The 19,359-nt window shown below is 28.3% G+C and overlaps 2 protein-coding genes across 2 annotated transcripts; both read left to right on the top strand.

Annotated features, from left to right (window-relative positions):
* Positions 1 to 2,602: 2,602 nt before the first annotated feature.
* Positions 2,603 to 6,032, top strand: LOC129985172 (cuticle protein 14-like). Its single transcript, XM_056095098.1, has 3 exons — positions 2,603 to 2,738; positions 4,042 to 4,104; positions 5,320 to 6,032. The coding sequence occupies exons 2-3, from the start codon at positions 4,042 to 4,044 to the stop codon at positions 5,779 to 5,781; spliced, it is 525 nt and encodes a 174-aa protein (XP_055951073.1). The 5' UTR covers positions 2,603 to 2,738; the 3' UTR covers positions 5,782 to 6,032.
* Positions 6,033 to 15,294: 9,262 nt separating this feature from the next.
* On the top strand, positions 15,295 to 18,234 carry LOC129985308 (cuticle protein 14-like). The gene is made up of 3 exons (XM_056095289.1): positions 15,295 to 15,304; positions 16,633 to 16,695; positions 17,720 to 18,234. The coding sequence occupies exons 2-3, from the start codon at positions 16,633 to 16,635 to the stop codon at positions 18,179 to 18,181; spliced, it is 525 nt and encodes a 174-aa protein (XP_055951264.1). The 5' UTR covers positions 15,295 to 15,304; the 3' UTR covers positions 18,182 to 18,234.
* Positions 18,235 to 19,359: the final 1,125 nt, after the last annotated feature.

Here is a 19,359-nt window from a genome sequence, read left to right as displayed (position 1 = left end):
ATATAAAAAAATCCAACCGAGGTGATTCCTCCAAAAATATGTCGTATACTCACTAATAAATGCACTTACACATTGTTAACCGCATATATTAGTCAACAATATACGTTCTAACAATATACGGCTAGATTCTATTTGCGTGCGACTTTTGATGATTTTTGGAAATTAATCAATGGAATACGGTTGTTATATAAAGACCAGCAAACATGAATTTGACAGAGAAACACGGTTGTAGTCTCGAATCACACGCCAAATTTCATATATTTAAGAAATTTTGTTTTTGAGTTATCGCGTGTACATGTTTGTGAAAGTACAGATAGACAGATAGTCAACTCTATGAGGAATTTTGTTCCAAAACCCTCCCCCACCCCCCAAAAAAAATTCGATGTCAAGTTTGTGGGCATAATTTTATCTATCTAGTTCTTTACGTATTCTAGTTATCTTGTTAATCTCTATCCAGGCAGCTGGATAGACAGAGTTTTTCTGAATGGATTTCATCCAACATCTGATAGAAATCTACAAATTTGTTGAAAACGCCATATGCCGAATTCCGTCAGTATAGTTCAAATTTGTTGAAAACGCCATATGCAGAATTCCGTCAGTATAGTTCAAATTTGTTGAAAACGCCATATGCTGAATTCCGTCAGTACAGTTCAAAGCTTTTTAAAGTTATCATGCTCACAGAAAAACAGATGGACAGACAGATATAATGGCATAAATTTCATAAATTTGATTTTCATGATGTGAAAAATCATAAATGGGATTTTTGGACCCAAGAAGATCAGAAATGCAGATATTTGACAAAATACTGAGTTCCAGTTTTTTTTGTTTGTTTTTTAACTATTTGTATATTTGTATATTTTCTCTTTCTCTTTGTATACGAGAAAGTATACTAACACTTGGTTGAAAATATATACTACTTACTTGGTTTAAGCCAGAAAAATTAAAAATTTATTATCATATTTTGTACATAACATGATTTTATTTCCCGAAATCTCTTTTATTTTAGGTTTCTTCTATTTCCAAATATTAAAATCTGTCTTTTCGGGTGTGAGAATTTGACTCTGAAGAAAGTCTTACATCACTCCCCCGCCATATCAATTGCACGAGAAATAAATAAAATGTATACATTAATGATTTTTCTACATGTGTTTTCATTGCAAAAGCCGGATGGTGTTTTTCAGAAAGAAATAATTTTGTTAAAATTGTATAAAAGTTACACGTACATAGACATTTAAAATAGAGTCAAGTGTTAACAACAGTTGCTAATAAGCTTTGGTATAACGTTGACAATATAAATAAAAAGAAACTTTATTTTAACTCTAAATATATCTAGAGCATTTGCAACATTAATAAATGAAATTAGTTAATCAAGAACTGATTGTACTTGATTTTGAATAAATTTTAAGTGATTAAGTTCCGGATGATTTGAAAAAAACATTCGAAAATTTATATTTGCATAAAAAAATTGAATATTTTCATGTAAATGAGTGAAAAAACATCGATGAACTAAAATACACCTGTTAAATGACACATTTTATTTTTTTTAAAATTGAAAAAAAAATGACGAAATAAAGATATAAAGAAAAAAATTTTCTATTTAAAATAATTATCAAACGATTTGCTTAAAATTTTGCAGGTAGCTAAAGAAATATATTATCTACTTGTTGAACTAAAAACTAAGCTGTATTTTTAGCCATTCTTTAAACATTGAGTTTCTCCGGATAAATACAAATTTACTCTTTTAAAAATACAAATTTCGACTGTTTTATAAAGAAGCCTGTTCAAACATTAAGAACATTACATGAAAAAAATTTCATAATATCGCAAATGTAAAGGGAAATCAGTCGTAAAAGACAATTCCTAACTTTTGCTCATGTGCTATATCAATGTTGTATCAAGAAATTCTTCTGTCCTAGTGAACTGGCTGGGACAATTAATAAAAACACTAATGAATGATGTGCACCTTCTGAAGATAAGCTGATTTGTCTCCCCACAAATCCCGAGTAGAATCTTTTCCAAGCCTTAATACACCATTCTATGTGTCATCGTTAAATTTATTGCTGTCTAAAACCAAAGCATAATAATTTTATGATAGAATAGAAAGAAATCAAAGATTTTATACTGGAATGTTGACAAATAAAAATATTTTCCATAAAATTTTCAATTTTGAACGGTAATTTGAAATTCCAGTTTTCATAAGCTCAAGATTTAAATAATTATCAGGAAAATTATCATTTCTATGGTCACTCATGAATATGAATTTCAAGAAAAGGCAAATATTTGAAAAGTTTACGAAACAGAAAAGCATATTTCTATGACACAACAGATAATTATCCAAAATAACAGGAAAGATTTAATGTCATTGAAGAGATAAGGATTGCTAAACAGTTTAGTCATAAATATTCCTTGCTCTAAGTACTTCAAACTAATGAAAATGGAAAGTATTTCAATATCAATGGTTTCGCATTCCTAAAGATTATTATCAATGAAGTTTGAATTACGAACTCTGAAAAACATTGGAGATACTCATCAGTCAATGCATGTTTTTTCGTATTTGAAGGTTAATCCGCTTTTCTGTAACTTCCTTCACTAAGAAACCAAACAATGTCAAGACTGTGACCTAGAAAAATGACAAGAAAATGAAATGCTTCATTTCACCTTTGTTGCAGAGTATCAGGTATAAATACAAGTATTTAGAATTAACCGAATCATTCAGAAACCACTGAAGACCTGTAAAAGTAAGAAAAATTGTCTTTTTCTCTATCTGTTTTTTCTTTTTAGTTTAAAATTACTTGAGAATTTTCGCTTAAAGTCAAAAATATCTCCAGTTTTGAAGATTCAGCATCTAACTGTCGTCCTAACTTTAAATATAACTCAAAAACTTAAAATACAGCTTTGAATTTAACGAATAATTTAAAAATTGTCTATGCTCTTATTCTAGAATTTAATACGAAATATCACAAAGAACGTGAAAAATCTTAAATTCGTGTAATCAAAATTTTATAAAATATCTAATGTATATGTGTAATAAATAATCTTAAGTTATATAAACTTTTATAAAAATTAGATAATTTTTTATTCTTATTAAACATAATAAAATAATTTCTGCGAAATAAATAACTTTATAACTCAAAATACAATCAAGAACTCCGAAAAATTACTTAATGGATAGCCAGTTAATTTAAAATGAATGAGCATTCTTATTTCCATGAATTTAAAATATAATTTTCAATATAGCAAAAACTTTCAAACTTTCTCTAAAACTTTTGATATATTTCAATAAAATTTTTTATTTAAAGCATAACGCGTTTTACAACAAAAGGAGTGATCGGTATGAACTCTCATTCTGTAACAAACGGGTCACAGAATCATCAGGCCAACGCGGTGATAACAGGAATTCTAAATACTCTATGTAAGCGAGAAATTGCTTACATATCTAAAATTTCTCACCTCGGATTTGATTCAATATCTACAAAAAATGATTTGAAATGCTACTTTATACTAAAAAAAAATTATCTGTTGTGTAATATATTTGCATTATTTAATTATGGTTACTTGAATTCAATTAAGTTTTTACAAAATTATTTTAAAGCATTTCTGATCATAGTTAGATGGAACGTTATTATGACAAAATGAAAATTAATGCACATCATGATTAAATAACATCAAATTTCTGATGATTAAATGAGCATTAACGAATATCATGATAAAATGATCATTAATAATATTATGATTAAATGAATTTTAAACTTCTCAAGATTAAATGAATGTTCTTCTTACTGAATTCAATATTATTTTATCTTAGCAACATCTTTTAATGTACTAAATAGTTTCATAGTCAAATTTGAAATTCCAATTGCATTTTTTTTGTTTTAATTGCAACACTTCTTTTCAAATTGTAAAACTCTTTGAGCAATTAGAATCTTATAAATATTTTAGTAACATATATTATCTTAGTATTTGAAATACTATCATGCTTACATATCAAAAATACTTTTATGATATATTTATTAATTTTTTGTTTTTTTGTTTTTGTTCCAGATGTTTTTTCTAGTTGTACTTTCTTGCGTGGCTTTATCTCAGGCCTCCCAGATTTTGCCGGCTGTAAGCATAGAAATAAACATTTTTTAAAGCTAATCTTAACTAATGTATATGTGTATTTCTATAAAAAAAAATTAAAACACACATGAAAATATAAAGGTTTATAAAGTATTCGGTCTATATATTTACCTAAAGATAATTAGAATTATTTTATCCAATAAAAGATAAGCTCTGCAAATTTTTCATTTTGATTCTATATGTAATATAGTAAATTTATTTGAAACGATGAAAGAAACTGCTTTAAAAATAAAGAGTAATTCTAGGGTAAATTTGAAAAATACTTTTTCCAAAAGAAATGTGCTCAAGTTTGATTCAGAATAATTTTCAAGCCAAAATCTTCATCAAATTGGTGCAATATCATCGAAAGTATAAATGAAAATCAACTTTGATTAGAAACGGAACAAGGAAATTGGATATAAAAATACTTTTTCTGAACATTAATATTCACACTAAGAATGTGATAGTACACATTTTAGGATTAAAATCCAGAATTTCCAGAATTTAAAGCTTTATTTAAATAGAACTTTGAATGTCTTTTAGATTAAAAAAACGAACAAACAAAACAGTATTGGTTGTTTTCTATTTTTATTTATTTATTTTGCAAATCTTGAAACGATAGAATTGCTATTTACCCTTTATTTACAGAATTATTTTACCACAAATTTTACCAATTTATTTTTGAACCGTTAATTAAGTTTGGTGCAGAATGAACCAAGGAAGAAGAACAAAAACCTTTTTTAATTAATTAAATTAATAATAAAATACTTTTCATTCTATTTTTATTTCATATAAATTGCTTTTTATTGGTAGTCTTTCAAATACTGTTAGAAAAAAACAGTCATATTGTGAAGATATCAACCTGATTTAAATGGTACTTTAAAATACTGTCTTTATATAAAAAGTTAAACAAGTATTAATAAAAATTATATTATTTTTATCAGCAGGCATATGAAATTTCTATTTACTAAAAAACTCCGTATTTATTCCGTGGTAAATTAAAACAATTATATCTCTTTTTTAAAGCAACGCATCAAAATAAATGGTTAATTGGAAAATCACATATGAGTGGAATCACATCTAAGTAGAAAATATTGTTTATAATCACATCTTTTAATAAATCACAGATAATAATTATTAATGGACTGAATATTAATAGTTTCATTTGATTGAAATATATTTGTATAGTGTACTTATTTTCAATTTCTAATTTTTTTTTAGATTCTTCCTCATGCTCAGCCTTACAACTTCGGGTACGCAATTAGGGATCACACCAGTGACCAATACAGACAAGAGAAAGGAAATGGACTCGGAGGTGTAGTGGGAAGCTACGGTTTCAAAGACGCCAGAGGAATCATTCGTAATGTCAACTACGTCGCTGACCATGCTGGATTCAGAGCACAAGTCAACACCAACGAGCCAGGCACTGCCAATCAGAACCCTGCAGCCGTACTTGTCAATTCTCAACAACCTGTTGTAGTCAAGGCAGTGGCGCCCATCCATCCAGTTCCCGTAGTCAAACCTGTCCATCCAGTTCCCGTGGTCGCTGCTCATGGAGATTACAGATTCGGTCATGGATACGCAGATAACTTGGGATACTATGGAGGCGTCAACTTTGCTTTGCCTTTAATCGGAGGAGCTGTCAGAGGATACGACAGCCGATTCGCTAATGTCATCGTTTAAATAATGGTTCTCCTGTAAAATATTCGATCCCTCTAGTAATTTAATACTATTTGTAATAGCTTCGTGAATTTCTTAAGAAAATCTTTAAGATTTTCTCTCTCCTGCTTTAAATTATATTTGCTTAGTAATTTTCTTTAAACAAAGGAAGAAAATTATAAGTTATTTTTGTACAGATTCTGTACTTTGCTTTATCTCACAGCGTGGAATGCTGGGCATTAATTTCTATATACTTTCTGTGTTTTTCTTTTAAATGAGCGTTTACTTTGGCGAAATAAATTTGTTTTGATCTTATTTTCTGTGTCTTTTCTTTTATGCTATCATCTCCATTCAAATACGATTATCCAAATTCTGTATGGGTTAATGATACAACCCATGAATGTATTCTTGTTTAAGAACTGTTTAAAATTTTAATAGATGTAATCAATAGATGCATCAATAAATGTAAATTACATATTTGCTCTCATATGTAAAATTCAAAAAGGAAACAAGGAATTAATGATTCGTATATATTTCCTAGAATGCGCAATTGATATTGTTTAAAATTAAAAATAAACAAATGTTTAAAACTCTATGTGGGATTATAAGCAGCTCTTCATACAGAATTTCACTAAGAATTTTTAATATACTTGCATATTGTATAATAAATATTAATTTTTATTTATTTCATAATAACTTTCAGGATAATTAATAAATAATTTAAGCCTAAAACCTTATGAAAAATACAGAAAAATATTTTTAATTAATCTTTATTTAGAAAAAAAGTTTATTAATTGATTCTTTAGGATATGAAAGAATCACTTATTCTCCCATTGTAGCCACTTATTACTTTCGAGTTCTGGTTATATCATAAAGATATTCTGAAAAAGGCGAAGAGACGCAAAATGACATATTCTTATGAAAACCAAATTACAAAATCATTCTTATTAAGAATTATCCAGAATGTCACTCATTTATAAATGAAACAATATACACATACCGGGTGTCCCATAAATTTGTAAATACTTTAAAAATTCATAAAAATTGAAGGAATTAGTATATTTTAATGCGGTTTGCGAAACTGTTATTCTCATGAAGGGGGATTTTTTTTCATACAAAAAAAGTTCACAAATTTGTCGATAGAGGGCGCTAAACACAAGCAAAACATACAATTCTACGGGAAAAAAACTTTTATTTGCATGCAAGCAATTGTTTACATGCGTATCACACCAGTACTACAGTACTTGTTCTATGTGTCTGCCAAGTACTACTGTTATATCTAATATAACAGTAGTACTTCATTACATATTCGTAAGTAGCCAGCTCAATTTCAATCAAATTCCCCCCCCCACAATAGGACATTTCGACATTTGTTTTGTCTTCACTAATTTAGACTGCGCCAGCTTCACTCACAACAAAGCACACAAGACACAAACTAACAAATCAATTACGTAAATCATTTACACTATAGACAAAGCGAAGACTCCAGCTCAACTAAACTCGGCAAAGCTACTACTCAGACACCAGCTCTGAATTTGTCTCCTCAAGCAGACAAATCTCCACTTCCCTCCCATTTCACCAGCAATGACTCAGTTTCCTGGATGCTATCCAATACAACTGTTTTTTTTTTTTTTTTTATTCTTATTACAACTCCTATTTAAAACTTTTTATTTAATAATCGAGACATGCAAAAATCTTTTAAAATATTCCAAAAAATGTGTTTTTGTGAAACTTTAATGTCCTTGAGGCAACTCAAGATATACTCCAGTATTTATCATACATAATTACATAGTAACTATTGGCCTAACGATACACTAGATAATCTGAAGAAAAAATTGAGTCTTTTCCATCGTTTTTTTTCTTTTGCGCATCAATCTAGTGCGTGTTTTCACTTATTATTTTGGCAAAAATAAATTTTTTCGAGGTAAATGCTACGGCAAGGTTTTAGATGCTCATATCTAAATGATCTTCAAATTACTTATCTAATTACATTCTATTGTTTCAGAGAATGTTGTATAGGAAAGGGATGCGTAATATTTTTAAGTACTTGAGAACAAGGAGTGAGAGCTGCGCATCTGGGAAAGGAGAGTTATCGTTTATGCCAGCGATTCTCAACCTGTGAGGCGCGCCCCCCAAAGGGAGCGCGAGAATATCCAAGAGAAAATATTATTTAAAAAAATTAATTAATTGACTGAAAGGAAAGAACACATACACATAGAAAACAAAATACATTTCGATATATTTCATAACTTATTGAAGTAAAGCAATTTACTAAATCAAAACTTACTTAATCAAAACATTCTCAATTAAAAACAAATTTAATAATTATTAGTGACTTCCTTGGACCTGTCTTGCAGAGTAAAGATTTTCGAAGGAAGGCTAAGTATTAGAAATAGCGACACTCAGTTCTGTTTCTAAATTTCGTCTTCAAAGAAGCTACAGCAGAAAATCCAGTTTCACAAAGGTAGGATGTTGAATGGTAATAGAATGTGAAATGTCCTTGTTTTTAGTGCAGAAAAATCATCCTTACTCCTGCCCAAAATTCAAATAGTGATTTATTACTAAATTGTCTTTTAGTTTCGCCACTTGTGGTGAGGTATATGAATTTTTTTTTTTCTCATCAATTGAAAGTCCTTCGGGAGTCTTATGAAACGGATTCCTAATCCACTCGCTATCAGTTTTCGTCAGCATGAAAATACTTTTTAAAATTCTTTTCCAGCATGGCTAAAGGATTTTCAATGGTTACAAAAACAACTTTCACATGTTCTTCTTCGACCTTATAAGTTTTAGAACAATCATCCACATTTACAAACATTGTTTTTGCTTTAAATTTCTGCTCCACAATTCCAATTTTCTTCAAAAAGCATTAACTTTATCACTCGTATCCAACATGTGTGTATTTGCTCCTTGAAGTTGAAGATTCAAGTTATTTAATTTCTCGAATATGTCGACCAAGTACTTCAATTTCATCACAAATAAACTATTGCGAAAATTCTCGGCCTCCTGTCTGTTTTCTTCTTCTAGGAAATGGCGATTTCTTCTCTTAATTCATAAACACGTTGCAAAAATTTCCCACGTGATGCCCATCTTGCCTTGGTATAAAATAGTAACGCTGAATGTACTGTACCCATGTCTTTACAAAGTGCGGAAAAGATTCTCGATTTCAAGGGTCTCATTTTTATATTATTTACTACAGTTACAACCATAGTTAATACAATATTCAAACCAGGACTTATTTCTTTTGAAACCAAAGCTTCTCTGTGGATCATACAATGTGTCTAGACGCACAGAGGCGATTTTTGTTTTAAAAGTGCTTGTATATCTTGGAATCTTTCGGACATTAAACGAGCACCATCGGTGCATATTCCGACGCAATTTTTCCTTTCTATGTTTGCCTCGTTCATAAAATCATTTAAAATAGCAAATACTGCAAGCGCTGATGTTTTGAGTTCTATTGGTTTGCAGAAAAGTAGTTCCTCTACTACTGACATATTATCACAAATTCGAACATAGGCAATTAAATGAGCGTCTTTATTACTATCTGTTGCTTCGTCAAGCTGTATTGAAAACAATTTGTCACGCAACTTCGAGAAAAGCTGACACTGTACATCTTCAGCTATATCGCCAATTCGGCGGGCAACAGTATCATTTGAAAGAGGTATGGACTGCAATTATTTTGAAAAATTATCTCCAAATATATTCTACAATCTCAATTGCTGCTGGCAAAATTAGCTCTTCACCAATGGTGTGAGGTTTTTCACATCTGGGTATTTTATATGAACTTCGTAAGATGCAATTAAAGCTTTTTTTATTCACAGATAAAGTTTCTTTAAAAAGTGATTTTTGCTTGTTATATGATTTTAATTTTAATTCGAAGAATGCTCTGGGTTTGTTGACGTACTAGCTATGAAGCGTTTCCGAATGTCGTTTAAGTTTATATGTATGAAGTATTTCATGCTGTCTTCGTCATGCTGTCATGCTGTCAACATTTTTGAGCAAATGATACACAGGGGCCTTTCTTCTTCATTTACTTCAGTACTGGTAAACCCAAAATTTGGGTATTCTTGAGAATATTTTCTTGATTTTATTCTCGGATCCACGCTCGTCTGTGTATTTGTTGATGCTTCACGATCGTCTATAGATCGCTTACTTCCGACTAAAAATTTATCCACAAGTCTACATAAATCTGCTGCCATGAATATTCAATGTGGGGAATTGCAATTAACACGAAAACATATAGAACATACACATTCACGATAGATTCGATAGCGATAGAAGGATCGACTTGAATGAGACTGGCTGGAATTGAAACTTGCGTTATCGAATATTTCCCTTCTTTTTATAAGAAAACATTTGCTCCGCGCATGCTTGAGACGGCATCGGTCGTGTGGATTCCCTTCCACAAACATTCCAAATTTTTTCACTTTTGTTTTGTCATGCGTCTGTTTTATTTCTTTTATTATTCGAAAAAATGTATTCCCCGTTTCTAAATTTAGCTCACCCCGTCTATATTAACTCTCATTGACAAATTTTTCTACTTTCATATTCTTTTAACGTTATCTCCCTATTTGGCTTTCACTTCAAATATAATATTTAAATTTTCACCGCTTTCATTCGCTTAATCTGTTCACCGCCCGCTTGTCCAAAATGTAAGATGTGGTTTCTGGCCTAAGTTGGCTCGCTTTTACTCTTGTTTTGGCAGTTAGTTAAAAATAATTTAAAAACAGAATCCAAAATATTCAATATACATTATTGTTGTATACATTTTATTGTAAGCGAGGGGGGCGATGAAAATTATAATTGAAAACTGGGCCACGAATACTGAAAGGTTGAGAAACGCTGGTTTATGCTATTATTAGAATATACCAAGGAGAATTATTAGAATATACCAACCATACTTTCAATTTACAATGATAAGTTCTTATTTTTAACAAATTATTATGTTTATTTCATATTCCTTCCCTCTTATTAAATTTGTTACGAGAGCAAAGGCATTTTTTTTTTTTTTTTTTTTTTACTTTAGAAAAGACAGGATTTCAGCTAATATAAATTAAAATATTTTATGACACATAAGACTTCTCTGGTAATAACAATCAGTACTCATTATCTAATTGCTGTTAAATTTATATAATTGATATGGCCTTAAAACTTATAAGATAGTCTTCTTGTGTATTGAGTTAAAAACATAAGAGTGAACCTTTAAATACATAAATGTAAAACTCTTTTTATACAAAATTTTTCTGGATTTTCTCATTGAAAAAGAAACCTTTTAAAGTAGAAGTAAACTTTCCTGTAATTATACATGAAATAAATTAACAATATTTTTTTATGTTTTAAACTATGAATATGATAAATTAAGCTATGACCGAAATCAATTTGGCCTCAAATGTTTTTTCGGCATTATTCAAATACATATTACAAATACTATTAGATTTAACACATATATATCACATCCGCAGATTTACAACTCGAAGATTATTTTTAATATATCAAAGGAATTCTCTATCATATTTGATGGAAATTTTAATAACGAATTTTTTCTTCATGTTGGCTAGCAACTTTCAGAAGTATTTAAAATTAGGCGATATGTAATCCAATAAAAATGAGATTACAATCTCAAAAAAAAAAAAACCACATTATAAAACATAAACTTATAAATAATATAAGTATATAAGCCCTAAAATATAGATTCACAAAAGTTTGTGAAATTATGGTAAATAAAAGAAATATGCTTGAACTTCTTCATATTTATTTTCTTATCCATGTACAATTGAATTAAAACATTGACTACAAATTTTTTACGATTAAATAATGGTCATTGAAATCAATATTATCTCAATAAGGCAAAGATATCTTTAACAGTGGTAATGAAATCTGAATCCAAACAAATATGTTAAAGTAGTACAGATTCTCAGTACTAAAATAAATTCTCTGTTTTCTCGAAAATAGAACTTTTTTGAAAAGACAAGAATAAATCAGAATTTTATTCAAGATGTAAACAACAGGTCAAAAATTGAGAAGAATTTTTTTAAATGCTAGTTGGAGGCAGTGGAAAAGCATGTGATGGGATTGGAAATTCAAGTATAATTACCTTGATTACCAAAGAACCAAATTACTTTTGGAAGGTTCGATATCTGCAATTGCTTTAATGTTAGGAGCTAAAATGTGATTTTGAGCCCCTAATTTTGATTAGTTATCAATTTAGGTTGCAAGTTTTGATTTAGGTTTATTTATATTAATATCCCCCTTTTTTTTAAGCAACACTAGGGTTATTTTTGGAAGTACTTAGTAATTTTGAGCAGTGGTCAGATGAAAAGGATGACATCTGAGCTGGCACGCCCTCACCAAACTGCCACACCACATCAGAGGGAATACATTTGGCCCAAACGGATGTTGCAAGTTTTGAAATAAAAAACGAAACAAATCTTATAACTTTATTTCATAATACTTTGAAAAGTTTTAATTGCAAGTGTACAAAAGATTAAACGATTGATTAAAATAATTAATCGCATCATTACAAATTATGAGCTTAAAAATTTTCGGAAGTTTTTTTTTTAAATATATTTTATCATAAACGCCTTCTTGGAAGAGAGAGCATGTGTTTGTTTGGTGTATTTTTCTGATAAAACAGGAAAATTATATACCTGATTTTTTTACCAAGATGGAAAAAAAAAAACAACTAACCAAATTTATCAAAATTCTGCAGATCAACTGATTTTATAAGAAATTAAGGAAAAATATTTACACATTTGGATATGTATAATTTTAAATGAATCACAATTTGGTATCATACGCCGGCATGTACCCGAGTCTCATATATGGCCATTTCTCCTTGTAAAATAAAACAATTTTTTTCAAAAAATGTTTTTTTATATTAATATTCATAAAAGTGAAATATCATGGACGCATTGAATGATTGCGAGATGTGAAACAAGAATTCTAGCCAAATCTATCAAAACGTGCCAAAGCAAGTTATATAATAATACTAATAATTAAAAAGATTAGCGCATTTAGCGACTTACCGATAAAAAAAATTACAATTTGGCACTACATAAGATAGCTGTTTAACATTTCTTTTTTTGAAATAAACCAAATTATTTTCTAAAACTGTATTTTCTGCGTGACAATATGCCCAAAAGCGAAAAATCACGGACGGTCTCACTGATTATGGAATTTCATTAATAGTAAAAGAATCAAATAAAATTTGTCAGGTGTTGGTCTTTTGGTTAGTAGTCTTCTTTTTTAAATGCGATTAAATATTGATGGAATGATTTAATCCATAGTTTAGTTTGCTATCCAAAGAAAATACTTATCATGAAATTAACTATTTTAATGACCAACCTTTTTACTATTACCTAATGTCAATTATCTAGCCAAAAGCTAAAATGTGTTCCGCACAAATTTTGAAATATATTTTTTTCAAACACATAATATAAAGGAGAAGAATTTTAATAAAAGTCTGCGTATTTTGTACAAAAACCAAAAAAAACATAAGGTTTGTTATTTATAAATAATTCGACAGTCATTTTATTTGATATCTATCGCATTATTGAGAGTACATTATATTAAAAAAAGTCAACAATTACAGATTTTACTTATGTAGAGATTCTTGTATTTACCGCATAACAGAGATCAATCGACATCAAATTAGATTTTTTTTAATATAATTTGCAGCTCAGTGCTGACCAAAGCTTTGAACAATGGGAAAAGACTATGAATTGGAAATCTATGTCTTTGTAAATGAAACACAACAGTCCATTAAAAAGTGCCAGAGATGCCATGAGAATAGACAATATTAAGGTGTACGTACACACTTGAAGATTTTTTTTTTAAAATTTTAACTTTAAAAATCCAGTTTTTTTACAGTAGATTATTAATATATGTTTAAACTCATTTCAGTGAGAAAAAACCATATTACACTAATTATTAATTAATTAAATAATAGTTAATGATCTAATTACCCTATTTTTTGAAACATGATATCTTAATTTCTAATTTGTACAGACACACAATTCTAGTTGGAAACGATGCCTAATATTAGTCTTCATGTTGTCTGCCTCAATCAAGTTATAAAAATGTATAGTTTTTTTAAAACAATTTTTTCATCAACGATGAATAGAAAAAGCGAGATTTTTTCTGTAATTTTAACTTTTTAATAGCTATTAAAAATTTATTTCTATAAATATAACTTTGATTGAGGCACAAAACATCCGCTATTTCATACAGATTATTTTGATATATAAATAACTGTATTTTGTTAATTTTTTGTTGAGTTATGATTGTTTGAATGAAGCAACATAGTGGAAAAATATCATTCTTCATAAAATGAGTTTAAAAAACACCGTAACTATAGAGTTTTTAATGAAAGCAACACAACAAAAATAATTATCACTCGAGAAATATTTCGAATATTGACAACATTTTGGTATCGTTTGAAAGCTAAAGGATCAGAGAACATTATTAAACAATAAAAAAAATATTCGATATTTTAAACAATTTTCGAAGTTTCGAGTGTGTACATACACCTTAATACTCTTAGTTATTTAAGAATGAAATTTTATTTGATTTTTTTTTCAAACTAAATAATTATTCAGATCCGGAAAGTGCATAAATGAAAAATAAATTTTATCTAAAATAGAAATATGGACATGAAGGTAATTCTTCACATTTTTCTAACACGTAGTATAGGTTTTACACTACGGAGTTCTTTCATCTTTCTGAACGAGATGACACATGTGATAGGCCAATAAATAACGTATAACTTCTGATCAGAAGCTGATCTTTCTCTCATAAAATCTCCTATAGATAGTTTTTCCGACTTTTTTTTATCCTATTTTCCCAGGTAAAATTCCATGCAATTTTAAATTTATTGCTACAGAAAATGAAGGTCTGATAATCGATTCCAATTTTTATTTTAGAATGACATTAAAAGTGACAAGAAGTTTTATATATTTTTTCCTAGAATCGCATTTCTGAAATGATATTTTAAGATTTAAACTTTCATAATTCAAAGATTTAAATAATTCTCATGAATAGCTTCCTTTTACGTGATCACTAATAAAAATCAAGTATTTAAAGAATTTTGAGAAAAAACAAACATATAATAATGTCATAAAATAAAACAATAAATATCCATAATAACAAGAAAGTTTCATTTCGTTGAACAGATAATAATAATCAAATATTTTCATCATAAATATTCTTTATTCTAAATATTTAAAATGAATAAAGTAGTATTTTTTCCAATATAATTTCTTTCACTGTTTTAAAATTCATTTATTGAATTTTAAGTTATGAAACCCAACGTATTACAATGTATTCAAAGTTAGAGATACTCATCAATTAATGCATGCCTTTTCGAATTTGAAGGTTAATCTGCTTTACTACAACTTCCGCTGCTAAAAATCCAAACAATGTCAAGAGTTTGACCTAGAAAAATAACAAGAAAATGGAATGCTTCGTTTCACCTTCATTGCAAGACATGAGGTATAAAAACGCATATTTTGAAACAAACGAATCATTCAGAAACTACTGAAGACTTGTAAAAGTAAGAACATTTCCCTTTTTCTCTATCTTTTTTACAGTTTTGGTGTAAAATTGCTCGTCAGGGTTCTCTTAAAAACAAAACAAAAAAAATTATACTGTTTTGAAGATTCTGAATTTAATTGATGTCCTAACTTTAACTCAAAAATTAAAAATATAGCTTTGAATTTAACGAAGAGCTTTGAACTGTAACTAAGAAGTTAATGATATATTAAAATTAAATACGAAATATTATGAAGAGTGTGAAAAATCGTAAATTCATATAATCAAAATTTTATAAATATATAAATTTATATGTGTAGTAAAGTTAAGATAAATAAACTTTAGTAAAAACTAGATAAATCGTTGAGCTCATATTCTTATTAAACTAAAGTTTTAGCGAAATGAATAAATTAATAATCCTAAATGCAATGTAGAATTTCGTAAAGTAATTTTATATATAACCAATTAATTTATAATGACTGATCATTTTTATTTTGATGAATTTCAAATATAATTCTCAAAATAAAAAATTAAAAAAAATATATTTCTATAAATCTACTTAATTAACTACTATTCTTACTATTTGTTACTTTTGATCTACTTAGATATTTTTTATTTAAGGTATAACATATTTTAAAGCCAAAAATATTTAAAAATGTCCAGACCCCCATTCTTTCACCGAATCATCGGGTTAGCGTGATAATAACAAGAATTCTAAAGTATATTACAAACTGGCCTCCTGTAGTTTGTGCAACAAATCAGTTTGAAAGCTATAAAATATAACGGCGTCACAATCATTGTATATTCATTGCTAGCGGGAACTTTCTTACTTGTCCAACAAATTCTCACTTTCAGATATGATTCGCTACCTAGAAAGAATGTATTGAAATGCTAATTTATTCTTTTAAATTAAAATCTATCTGTAGTATAATATATTTGTATTAAATTATGGTTACTTAAAATAAATTAAATTTTAAAGAAATTATTTTAGTGCATTTTTCTCATAATTAAATGAAACATCATCATGATTAAATGAACATTAACGAACATCATGATTAAACAACTTTAACATTCTAATGTTTAAATGAACATTCTTCTGATCAAATGAAACATTAGTAGTTTTTTAATGTATTATATAGTTTCTTCTTTCAAGATCATGTTTGAAATTCCAATTGCATTTTTTTTACGTTTCAGCCGCAACATTTTTTTTTTCAAATTGCAAAATTCTTCGAGCAATTAGAATCTTAAATATTTTAGTAACATAAACTATCTGATTTTTTTAAAAATATGTTTATTTTTTTAAAAAAAACCTTTATCATATATTTATTATTTTTTTTATTATTATTTCAGATGTTTTTTCTATTTGTACTTTCTTGCGTGGCTTTATCTCAAGCCTCCCAGATTTTGCCGGCTGTAAGTATATAAATAAACATTTTTAAAGCTGATCTTATGTAATGTACATGCACACAGTAAGAATTAAAATACGCATCAAAACATAAAGGTTTATGAAGTATTCAATCTTTATAATTACCTAAAAATAATTAGAATTATTTGATCCAACAAAAGATTAATTTCTGGAAATTTTACATTTTGATTCTGCAAGTAATATAGTAAATTTCTTAAAAAAGATGAAAAGAATTGCTTAAAAATGAAGAGCATTTCTAGGGCAAATTTGGAAAATATTTTTCCGAAAAAAGGTGTGTTCAATTTTTGTATACTAAATAATTTCCGAAACCAAAAATTTCATAACAATGTTGCAATATAATCTGAAGTATAAAAAAAATCGATTTTGGATAGAGCTGAAACAAGGAAATCGGATTATATTGAAAATACTTTTTTAACGTTAATATTCAAACTGGGAATACAATAATTTAAATTTTATGCTAAAAATCCAGAATTTGGTATCTAAAGCTTTATTTAAATAGAATTTCGAATGTCTTTTAGATAAAATAGAAAGAAGGAATGGTGAGTTTTTCCTGATTAATTATTTGCATTATCACTCATTATATAAAACGCTCAGTTTGAAGCTATGCACATCTGAATTATGGAATATAAAAAAGTCGATTTAATAATATTCAGCAAGACAAGAACCTCAAAAAATATTACGAGCAAATAATGATACTATATTTAGTTATAATAAAAAATACTAGCGAATTTAATATTTTCTTTTAATTGGTAAAATATTTAATGTCGAGTTAAAAAATTATACCACATAAAAAGTTAAAATACAAATGTAAATAAGCATATTTTCATTTTTCCTTTAAACATTGATATTTCTTTAGCATTTTGATCGACACTTAACAAAATATTCTAGATATTCTCTTTTGAAAATTTACTAATTTTAATATAAATTTTTAATAGGCTGAAAACTATTAATTTCATTCGATTGAAATATATTGGTGTAGTGTACATATTTTCAACTTCTAAATTTTTTTAGATTCTTCCTCATGCTCAGCCTTACAACTTCGGCTATGCAATTAGGGATCACACCAGTGACCAATACAGACAAGAGAAAGGAAATGGACTCGGAGGTGTAGTGGGAAGCTATGGTTTCAAAGACGCCAGAGGAATCGTTCGTAACGTCAATTACGTCGCTGACCATGCTGGATTCAGAGCACAGGTCAACACAAACGAGCCAGGCACCGCCAATCAGAACCCTGCAGCCGTTCTTGTCAATTCTCATCAGCCTGTTGTAGTCAAGGCAGTGGCTCCCATCCATCCAGTTCCCGTAGTCAAACCTGTCCATCCTGTTCCCGTGGTCGCTGCTCATGGAGATTACAGATTCGGACATGGATACGCAGATAACTTGGGATACTATGGAGGCGTCAACTTTGCTTTGCCTTTAATCGGAGGAGCTGTCAGAGGATACGACAGCCGATTTGCTAATGTGATTGTTTAAATAATGGTTCTCCTGTAAAATTTCCGATTCCTCTTGTAATTTAATACTGTTTGTAATAGTTTCATGAATTTCTTAGGAAAATATTTAAGCTTTAAATTATATTTGCTTAGCAATTTTTCTTAAACAAAGAAACAAAATTATAAGACATTTCTGTACGGATTCTTTATCGTTTGTTTTATCTCACTGCATGGAATACTGGGCATTAATTTCTATATACTTTCTGCGTTTTCTTTTAAATAAGCTTTTACTTTGGCGAAATAAACTTGTTTTGATTTTATTTTCTGTGCCTTTTCTTTTATGCGATCATCTCGATTCAAACAAAATTATCCATATTCTGTATATGCTAATAACAAGCCTTGAATTTATTCTGGCTTAATAACTCTCTAAAATTTTGCTAGTTATTTCATATATAAAAATATAAACTGTACTTGCTCTCTCATGTAAATTTCACAAATGTAATATATTTTTAGTATGGATATTTTGTAAATATTTACTGAAATACACTATAGAAATTTCATAAATCATCAATCCAATGTGTAAAAATCTAAATTTGATTGTAGCCTGTGTTTAAAAATAAATTTTAAACTATGTTTAAAAGTAAATTCAAAATATACTTTCATATTTCGCTGTAAATATTTTTCTTGATTTCGTACTAATATGACGGATTACTAAAATAAAATGTAAGTTTAAATTCATTTTCGAAATTCGGAAGAAGATTTTATATTCTGGATCTTAATTTGGAAAAATAAGATATTTTCATTGATAATTTAGGAAATGAAAGAAATTCTTATTCTCTTATGGTAGCCACTTGTTTGTAGTGAGTTTTGGGTTATTTCATAAAGAAAATGTGAAAAAGGCAAAGGAAAAAGGATACATTGGAATCAAAAGAGAATTGCAAAATCATTCTTATTCAGAATTATTTCAGAATTTTTCTCATTTATACATAAAAATATATACACATACACTCATGTCCAAAATTAAGGTCACAAACATAAAATCTGCGAAAAATGAAAAACTATTCACTGTGTTGCCACGAAATTTGGCACAGAGGTACACTACAATGGAAGAAAGAACATAGGCATATAACAACGTGGAAAAGATTTTAATTGGGAATTAAGAAACAGGATATATCAAAAAGTGTTACATTATGAATCAGAGCATTCATTATAAAGCATTTA

The sequence above is a fragment of the Argiope bruennichi genome, chromosome 9 (assembly GCF_947563725.1).
Source record: "Argiope bruennichi chromosome 9, qqArgBrue1.1, whole genome shotgun sequence".
In the NCBI taxonomy this organism is placed as follows: Eukaryota; Metazoa; Arthropoda; class Arachnida; order Araneae; family Araneidae; genus Argiope; species Argiope bruennichi.
This window is presented reverse-complemented; position numbering and strand designations above follow the sequence as displayed.